The sequence below is a fragment of the Trachymyrmex cornetzi genome, unplaced genomic scaffold, assembly GCF_001594075.2.
Source record: "Trachymyrmex cornetzi isolate Tcor2-1 unplaced genomic scaffold, Tcor1.1 scaffold57, whole genome shotgun sequence".
In the NCBI taxonomy this organism is placed as follows: domain Eukaryota; kingdom Metazoa; phylum Arthropoda; class Insecta; order Hymenoptera; family Formicidae; genus Trachymyrmex; species Trachymyrmex cornetzi.
Window position 1 is genome coordinate 251,086 of NW_017299882.1, and position 10,321 is coordinate 261,406.

The 10,321-nt window shown below is 37.0% G+C and overlaps 2 protein-coding genes across 3 annotated transcripts in view; one reads left to right on the forward strand and one right to left on the reverse strand.

Moving 5' to 3' along the window:
* The window catches only part of Ythdf (YTH domain-containing family protein), a 5,629-nt gene extending 2,336 nt beyond the window's left edge, over window positions 1–3,293 (forward strand). The window contains exons 2-4 of one of the 2 annotated variants that reach the window (XM_018515193.1): window positions 247–274; window positions 941–2,718; window positions 2,817–3,293. In XM_018515193.1, the coding sequence (XP_018370695.1) occupies window positions 250–274; window positions 941–2,718; window positions 2,817–2,858 (1,845 nt within the window). In that variant the 5' untranslated portion in view covers window positions 247–249 and the 3' untranslated portion in view covers window positions 2,859–3,293. Of the gene's footprint in view, window positions 1–70; window positions 275–940; window positions 2,719–2,816 lie in introns of those variants that run through there. The other variant, XM_018515192.1, reaches the window with a different exon arrangement.
* Window positions 3,294–4,167: 874 nt separating this feature from the next.
* LOC108766121 (EF-hand domain-containing protein 1) overlaps window positions 4,168–10,321 on the reverse strand; it is a 9,311-nt gene continuing 3,157 nt past the window's right edge. Inside the window, exons 4-5 of the mRNA XM_018515201.1 lie at window positions 5,547–5,998; window positions 4,168–5,170 (exon numbers count right to left, since the gene is read on the reverse strand). Of these exons, the coding sequence (XP_018370703.1) occupies window positions 4,367–5,170; window positions 5,547–5,998 (1,256 nt within the window). The 3' untranslated portion in view covers window positions 4,168–4,366. The remainder of the gene's footprint in view (window positions 5,171–5,546; window positions 5,999–10,321) is intronic.

Consider the following 10,321-nt stretch of genomic DNA (forward strand, 5'->3'; position numbering starts at 1 on the left):
GTGTTGACGCGATACGCGCCGCGCCGCGCCGCACCGCGCGCTGTGCCGTACCGCGCCGCGCTCAGCCGCGCTGTGCTGTGCCGTGCCGTGCCGTGTCGCACCGTTGCTGTTGCCGTTGCCGCTCTATCGCGGCAGGACAACTTACACATACCTCCCTTCCTCGTTGCCTCCCCCCTGCTACCGTTACGCTGCCGAGGGTTGGCACTTCTCTAAATTTTGTATGTTTTTTCATGCAACGGTATGCAGCGGATGAAAGGACAAACCGGCAACCAAGGTGAGTAACCCACGCCAGAAACTCACACCCTGATGACCTTCCTCCTTGCTGTTACTTACTCGTCGTCACTCGTCGTCTAGAGCTCTCGTAGAGGAAGCGCGCGAGTTGAATTGAGAGCAGCGAAGAGCAAACTCTTTTATTGGAGGATAATACTACGTTAATCATTCAGATGCTCGGAGAAATGTAGTTGTGTATACATTGAACGTGTGAGGTTTGTGATATAGCTGAAGAATAGATCTTGTTGCCTGCGTAATGAAGAAATTGAACCTGGCAGAATGAAATTAAAAGATTTTTTCGTGCGCTATTTAATCTGAATCTTTGAATCTCTAGAATACAACAATGTTGATCCTTTTTTTACCATTACATTTAATTTCAACTTATATAACTAACTGTCGAGTTATACGTATTGGATGTACTTGTCTCTTGTTAATTTAATATCTGTATGATGTAACTTCAATGTAAGGTAACAATAAAGATCTATAATTCATAATACTGTTCTAGTATCTACAATACGAGTTTATATTTACTTCGGGAACCATCTTGAAATTAATAATGTTAACAATCTATTTGAGGAACAAGCAATATTTTGGCTGCTGTCTTATCACGTGTGCCTAATTGCTACATATACATTTGTACACTGAGTAAATGCAGTTCTGTTTCGGACAGTGAGCAATGGTCCTAAGGAACACCAGCAGCAACAGCAAACGGAGCATGCCGCTGGCGAGGACACTGGTTTCGACTCGTGGCGGGGCGGCAACAATGCTCAGCATCATTCGAGTTATCCGATCGGCACCGGCGATCCGTACAGCCCGTACTACGCCGGTACCTCGTTCCCTTATCAGACCTTCGGCGCCGGCGATGGCACCTGGTCGAACGGTACCGATCCAGTCGCCTTTCTGTCCGGTTATGGTGGTCAAATAAGCCACGATGCATACGGCATGGATGGCATGTTCTCGGCGTCGGCAGCCGGCGGTGGTTTCAGCGCGTTCGGCCAACCGCCGTTCAACTACTTCCATGGCAACGGTGACTTCAATACATGGGGTACACCAAGGAGGACCAAGTACGAGGATTACTATCAACCGCAGCGCGGCAACGAGAGCTATGTTAATCCGGCAGCGAGCGGTACCGGCGAGATCAAGACCATCGAGCAGGGCGTGCAGGGTCTGTCGATCGGCGGCAGTGGTGGCGGTGAGATCTTGCCACGGCAAGATCAGCAACATCCGCAGCAGGCTACGGCGCAGCAGATTAAGCCCGAGCCGAAGGAACCGAGAAAGATAACGTGGGCGAGTGTGGCGAGTCAGCCGGCGAAACCGGTACCGCCACTCTCGTCCTCGCAAGGAATGAAGAAAAAGGCGGGCATGCCGCCACCGCCTATCGTGCCGGGTAAGCACAATATGGACATCGGGACGTGGGGTGAGGGCAAGTCTTCCGCACCGCCGCCGCCTACGGCGCTCCCGCCACCGCAGGTGCAGCCGCCGATTCCGCCGCCGCCGCCGCCCGTCCAGAGGCAGCAACGACCGCAACAGCCCCCACAACCGTGTTGGAACAGACAGCCATCCGCAACGGCAACCCCATCGATTCCGCAACCACAGTCACAGACGCAAATCCATATGCCGCCGCAATCGCAGCAGCATCAGCAGTCGCATCAACACCATCATCAGCAGCAACAACATCAGCAAGTGCAGCAACAGCAGCATCAACAGCAGCAGCAGCAGCAGCAACAACAACAACAACAACAACAACTTGCCCAGGGCAACCAGTCGCATCCAGTTCTCGATGAACTAAAAGTAAAGAACGATTACAATCCCGTGGACTTTGATCAAGCCGCGCCTGGCGCGAGGTTTTTCGTGATCAAATCTTACTCGGAAGACGACATCCATCGGTCCATCAAATATGAAATTTGGTGCAGCACGGAGCATGGTAACAAACGGCTGGACCAGGCTTACCGGGAAGCGAGTCGTGAAGGTGCGCCCCTTTATTTGTTCTTCTCTGTAAATGGATCCGGTCATTTCTGCGGCATGGCGCAGATGGTCTCCCCTGTTGACTATCAGAGCAACAGTAGTGTCTGGTCTCAGGACAAGTGGAAGGGTCAGTTTCGCGTTCGTTGGATATACGTGAAGGATGTTCCTAATGTGCAACTGCGACACATTAAGCTTGAGAACAATGAGAATAAACCGGTGACCAACTCGCGAGACGCACAAGAGGTCCCGCATGCGAAAGGTGTCACAGTATTGCGTATCTTGCATACTTATCGTCATTCTACGAGCATCTTCGACGACTTCGGGCATTACGAGCGCCGGCAAGCCGAGGAGGATCAGCGTAAAGCCCCAAATCCTATACAACATCATCATTCTTCCTCTAATCATAGAAATAGAGGACATGTCTCAGATATGTCCAGAGACCACCATCAGCATGGTCATCAGCCTCATCTGCATCAGCGCAAGGTAGATTCTATTGAATTTTCTTCGATCTGCACTACGAAATCTTCAAACAGGATTCGCTTACGATCATTTAATGATTATTATATATTATTTTGTTGCAGGAGCGTGGTGGTCGTAGTGGTAGAGGAGGTTCGCGCCAGTAGCGCTTAATATTGGAGAGACGTAATGCTGTTAACGAGAGTAATCGATGTAAAGGAAGCACGCTACGACTAATAATCACGTCCTACAACTTATCTTTGCTTTCCCGGATCCACGATGGGCTTCTTCTGATTTCCTGTGATCGAACATTTGTTGACTTCGGCCGTGTTGTTCTTTCGTTAAAATGATTAATCCGATAATCAGATAACACTAGCATCGCGTCGGCATCATCGTAAAATAATATATAACCGCAACTTCTAAGGAAAAGGACGAGAAGAGAAAGAGAAAGAGAAACTCCTTAGCGGAAGGATAATGCACTATTTCGAAGGATATTTGATTAACTCCCTGACGATTATAAAGTATATATAGTGTGGTGTTGCGTGCTATTCATCGAAAGGTGTTTCTTAAACGTACAAATCATAAAACAGGACAGAAGACAGGAATAAAGAGGAAAAGAGGGGGGGGGGAGGGAAAGAAAGAAAACGCGGTATAGAAGAAAAAAATAAAAAAAACTGTAATATGTGGACTAATCCTTGTAAAATGCTTAAACTTTTGTTGAAAATGAAAAAATCTATACAAGAACATTATATTATAAACAAGTGTCATTTGGATTGGTTATATATCGTTTTAAATACCAATGAACATTCAATCTGGTGCCTGCAGCTCGACAGAAGGGTCGAATTCCCCCTTAATTGTTAATAAGGTGCAGGGGCTTGTTACAACGTCCTCAGTTGTATTTATAACCATCATGCTTCACAAAATGAATTATACAGAAAATTATTGGCGTTTATTTTAGCGCGTATTCTATATCTGTATTGCGAATATATCATCTATTATTATATTATTCATGGACTACAGAGAAATGAGTTGAAAATAATATAACGAAAAGTGAAATAATATTACAATTAATCTACTGTAATGTACACGATTACGACGATCATTATTATTGTACCATTTGATGACATTTCATGAGATATGATTCTTATTGTTAAACGCATCTCTGTTCTCTGTTTTTTCATTAGATAATAACATTCTTTGCAATGATGGCAACGTTATATTGTGAGTGGTACTGAATAATGTAAACGAATTCATATTCCTTGATCAATATGTGGAAACAGACTCGTGAGTATTATAACGGTACTAAGTAGATGTTTTTTTTATAATTAATTTTTTGTCTTAAATCGATTTTTTTACATTCAAAGTCAATTTTTAAATTTTACAAAATTCATATTTAAAAATAAAACCCAATTTTAAATAAACTTTTTATTTGATTTCATATTAACTCAAAGACTTGATAATTCGACGTTTTGCTTTCGAGTAAAAAGAAATTTGAATTTGTTTCAAGAGGAAACAGTTTTTTTGTCAACATTATTCAGAATTACTCTGTGTATAAGACAGTGCTATTTTTATAAAGAACGAAAAGAATTGCTTGTAAAATTTATTAGCGAACCTCATAGGTTGAAGCATCGGTATTGAAAACGCCGATAAATCCATTTATGCGTTAATTAATTAATTAAGCCGTTGTCAATTCTTTATAACCAGTCATATCAAATTCTTTGTTCATGCATTTGCCTGTACTAATATCATCCTCGATATTTTTCGCGGTTACATTAGTCGCGAAAAGTTTTTGTTCATCCTCCAGCATTTGTATCTTTCTAGCTTCAGCGTCCACGTCGTCCTGTAGCATACCTTGGCGTAGAAAATAATTGCGCAAATTCTCCAGGACTTTCTGGCAAAATTTATCGCGATTTGCATCAACATAGCGATACACGAATAGATCAGTGCCAGTAATGATAAAGCGATGATTAAACACGTTGATACGCGCGCCAATGAAAAGATCCTGCGGCGTGTAGTACTCCGGATTATCGTTTCCTGTACACGGCTTCGGAATCAATCTGGAGGATAGGAAGCAGCCCTCACGTCGACCAGAATTTGGCTTCTCGATCTCATTGATTTGAATGGTACCGTCACTTAGGCTATACTCCAGCACGAAATCACGGCCCTCATCCTCTGGATGTATCGCATCCATTCGAGCGGAGTAGCGCAGCTTCTTCGGGAAGTTTGCCAGCTGGCGAATGACATTCTTCTTGGGTGGCTTCGGTATAAACGACAAACAGCTAGCATACGTATCCTCGGGACTGCTGAATTTTATATGCGGTGGTATCTCGTACTTCGGTGCTGGCCTTTCCACTTTCGTGGGGATCGGAATCGCGTCCGGTTGCGGTGTACCTAGCATGTCGGAGTAATATTTGCGCGTGAAAGCATCGCAGTCATACAGCAGGAAGCATCGTCCGAATAAGAGGATCGTTTCGCCTACCTGAAAACAAAATAATAACAGGGTTCATCATTTGCTTTTATTTACTCTAGAGAAACATGTAAATATATATTTTACTGAATTTATTTTTGCTGCGCCTTGAAATCGTCGATGTTAAAATTTTTAATTTTATCAATTTACAAATTTAATTTTCAAATTTAGCATTATCTTGAAATGTAAAAGAGAAGCTCGTTTATTGATCTATGAAATTTTGCTTGGATCATTTTTCAGATAATTTTTAAGATTGCATTTTATAATCTAACATGAAACAGGTGGATTTTATAATCTAATTACAGTCTTATTTATTTCATATTATTTATTTAAAATACAATATTGCATCCATAATGTATGAGGCTAAAATAAGCCGAAATAGCCTTACTCTAAAATCTCGCGGTACATAGTATTCTACGATCTCAGGATCTCCATATTCCATGTAGATACTTGGATGCCAAGACGGCAAATTCTGCCAGTTTTTAGGCACACGCATTCGCTTCAGCAACATCGCCACGGGGTCCTTGCCGTCATTGGGTTCGTGAATCTCTCGGATCGCCACGGTGTCATCCATCAGGAAATACATCACCCGATAACGATCTTCATTCCACGTTGCATTAAAAGACAGCACCATACCATCGTATTCGAGAAAACGTCGCCTGGAATCATCGCCCACCACTCGTGTGATCCCTGTTGGTGTTCTGCACATGGTATCGCGCCATTCAGTGTAAGGATCCGCAGGAAGATTTTCCTTTTCACCTACATCGATACCTTGACTCGTCAGGAACTCTCTGGTGAACGGGTCACAATCGACGATGTGATAAACCACACCATAAATACCTAGAAGAAATATGTTTCATTTAATTAAAGATCATTAATTTGTACGATTTAATAAAATATAAATGTACGCATATAAATGTGTGTATTTATATTTTAATAGTTATAAGGATTTAACGTTTGGTATTTTAATAGTAATATTAAATTTTTGACACATATATATATATATATATATGCGTACACATACGCATAAAGTGCTTCAGAATTTCTTTGGACTTGATGAAAGAAATTCTGAGGTTTCATTTGATAATTAAAAACATATTTCAAAGAAAAAAGCCTATTATTAAAAAATGCATAAGGATATCGGGTGTGTACATAATATATGTATGTTGAATAGAATAGAATATTTATTTGCTTCAGCATATTTACATGTGAAGAAGGGGACTTGGTTGACAATTCTCGTTTAACTCATTCATTCATCCATACCTGTCACACATTCTTATTTGCTAATTCTTCCTATTTCCTATTCTTATAGTCAATTATACACTACTTGTGTGTGTGTGTGTGTGTGTGTGTGTATGTGTAAAATTTCAAAATTATATACATTTTTAATTCTTTTTTACAATATACTTTTAGTCCATGAATAATTTTTGTTATAATGTCTCCATTATTATTTCACAGAAATTCTTAAAACACAATTTTAAGCTTAAAAATGATATATAAAGAAATACAAAGATACATAAAGAGATACAAAGAATCATACAAATATATGAAACGATATAATAAAGCATGCAAAAACAGTTATTAATAGCAAGATATAAACAAATAGCTGTAAATAGTATATATATCGAATATACTTTGGCAGGTATCTCTTCGTCCTCTGTGTTCGTTTCTTCCAGGATTAGGTAGTAACTAGTTAAAACAAAAGTTAAAAAGTTAATAACTTTTAACTTAACTTAGTTAATATTAAATGCATTAATTTTTAACTTAATTTAGTTGCTTTTAAACTTTAATTTATGAACTTTTTTAAATTAAAAATTTTTCTATCTCTTAATGCTAATATTTTTTTTTCTTTTAAAGTCAAACAGAGAATTAATTTAGAAAAAGTTCAATGATTTTATGATGAGAGATCTATAATAAGAGCCACACCATACAGTTTTTATTGACTCACTAGGTTTTGTCAATTCCTGCTTATATTTAAAACACACTAATTTTAGGTATCATAAACGTTATATTTCAACAACATAAATATGAAATGAGCCTTAGACAAAGAATTGTAGAACAGTATCCATATCCCATTTTCTAAATTTTTACGTATATTTTTTGTAACAAATATCTAGTCGATGTAGTCGTAAACATGCATGAGCAGTCGTTTCACAAGTTAAAGAAAGTTAGATACGTTAAAGAAAGAAAAATAACGCAAACATATATCCTTCTCTCTCGCAAGATTTTGATAAAAACGCCTTATATGGTGTGACTCTTATTATATATAAGTGACTTACATGTGACTATAAAATTAAATTTACCTAATAATCTATATTTATAAGTGTTATTTAAAGTAATCCCATTTTAAGAAAAATTATAACATTCTGATCTCAAAAATAATTTTTTTTTCAAAATTAACTTTTTTTGAAACATAAGTTAATTCAATCTTAACTTTTATTAAGTTAATTCTTTATTCCTTCAACTTTTGACTTAATTTTATTAATTTTATAAGCCATTAACTTTAATTTAGTATAAAAAAACATCAACTTACTCAATTCTTTCTTCATATATATTCATAGGAATTTCATTTTCATCAAATATTTCTAATTGATCTTGCATCAGAATCCATGGTTCTTCCGTTTCGACATAATCATTTACAGCACAAGACTCGTCGTTTAACATCAAATAATCGATGCATTTTTCTTCGACCGTCGATCTAAAATTTTTAAAGATGTACAAAAATTATTCACGTTCTAAAAATTTTTTTGAAATAGATAGAAATAGATAATTATAAATAAAGATAAATATATATCCTGGTGAAAATTTTTCTCATAATTTTTATATGAATTGTAATATTTTTCAGAAATATTCAGAAATATTTAGAAAGTTTACATCTCTCAGAATTTTTTGTACAAGTGAATTCTGAAATATTCTGGAATTTCTCATGCCATAATTTTTAAAAAGTATTTAAAAATTTTTATAACATTTCATCAGAAATTATACTTACAAAAAATCTTATGATATTTCATATAACATACATGATAAATTCTGAGAAAAAATGTAGATTTTCTGAGAAATGTTTCAATTCGTATAAAAAAATGTAAGAAAATTATAAAATTATAGAGAAATTCTAAAATATAATAAAAAATTTGAAGGGCTACGAGCCAAAGATACAAAAACAAAGAAAATATATTATAAAATTATAAAAATGAAATTACAACAAAACAAACGTTTCAATACCGATCGGGTCATTCTCAATATTGACAAAACATTATTTATAAATGTTAAATTATTACAAACGGAAACAACATATAAATGCTATCACTTAATACGTATATAATATAATATAAATATGTGTTAATTACTGAAATGCTTGCAACAATATAATCAATCCTTTAATCCTTCTAAATAATCCAGAAACCCACACAAAAGTAATAGCATTTTGAGTGTGTTCTTGTAAAAGTTATCCTATTTTATAATGTTAATTCAAAGATAAAATTCTCATAAAAAACTTTGGAAGCATTCCAACAATGTAAAAGATTAACATAAAAAAATCTATAAAGAAACCGCAAAAATAACCGTAATACTCCAAGTTCAAACAATTATGAAATTGTAAAATGAAATTAACAAAATATTATATATAAGTACCTTCTTAAGTGAAGAGTTTAATCTCATTAAAAGGAGAAAAAGTAGCAGTCGCTTATAAAATCCCATCTTATATTAGAGCAATTGTAATGAGAATAAAAGATGTGCCAAAAACTATATAGTATCTCAACCAAGAACGATGTAACTTAGACGGTATACTGCAACACAATAATAAAAGAAGACTAATAGACAAAGGAAGGTGACGATTGGAAGGGGAATAAGGATAAACAACTCAGCCCGGATCCTCATACGGGCAACAGTGCTTTGACACCGAACGCTGATTGGTGAAAAACGGATGATGAAGGTAAATTTTACCCCCACAACCGGCTTTTCACCAATCAGAGCTCTGTGTCAAAGCGCTGTTGCCCGTATGAGAATCCGGGCTAAGAAGGGGAAAAGACTGTATGATGTTGGTTAGAATATAATTCAGGCAACGAATCTGTATCGTTTTGTTTATTAATTCCATGTTTTTGCCTTTTAATATGTACCATTTCCGAAATTAATCTCTTGTTATAGGAAGGTTCTATGTCCAAGATTTTTACTGTCCCATAATTTAAAATTATGGTTCTCTATACGGTGATTAGAGATAACCGATAGAAATTTTGTTATTTTATTAATGTCGGAAACGTGCTCATGCAGTCGAATCATTAACTGCCTTTTAGTTTGGCCTACGTAACATCACAGTCATCCCACGATATCTTGTAAATGACATTTTGATTATGTATATAATAGTTCCAACCGATCCTTACCTTTTTTTATTAAACTTTTTAATGTATTTGGAATAGTATAAGCCAATGTGCAATTGAACATATTTACAAGCGATGAAAATTTTATAGAGAAATTCTAAAAAATTATATGAAAAATTCTGAGAAAAATTTTCATCAGGGTAATTATCTCGAAAATATTATTTCGAGATGAAACTTCAAAAATCTTGTATCAAAATGCATCAATATTGAAAATAAATTATTAAAATAGCTTACCTTGCGAATGTATTTGCTGATAACTCCTCCATTTGTTCCATAATCACTCGTAAATAATTAATAGAAAATATATAGAATATATATAATTAATAGAAAAACAATTAAAAGTTCAACAAAAGAAAAAAATAAATTTCGCACGTGGAGATCTCATTCAAGGCTGAAACCTTGTTCTTCTTCTTCTTCTTTAATTATGGCTCTCGCCTCCAAAAAACAAATAGGAGGTCGATACGGCCTGATCACGTCTATGTTTGTTTTTCGTATATAAAAAATGCAACACCCGCGAAAATGGCGAAGCCCGCTCGGACACCGGGTGCCTGCGTCATACGATGTCGTCACGCAGCAAGGACGCGCGTCAGGACGATAGAACAGGTCGTCCAAGATCGCGGGATGATTATGTATGATGCAATGCTCGGTCAAAGTCGGCACACTCTCAAAAATATACAAAGGAATAACCAAGACTGAAACCAACTGAAACCACGCTGGATTCGTCTGTTATAGCGTATTCGATTTACTGACTCGACCCGACTCTGAGTCAACAGTCTGTTCTTTTCAGCTG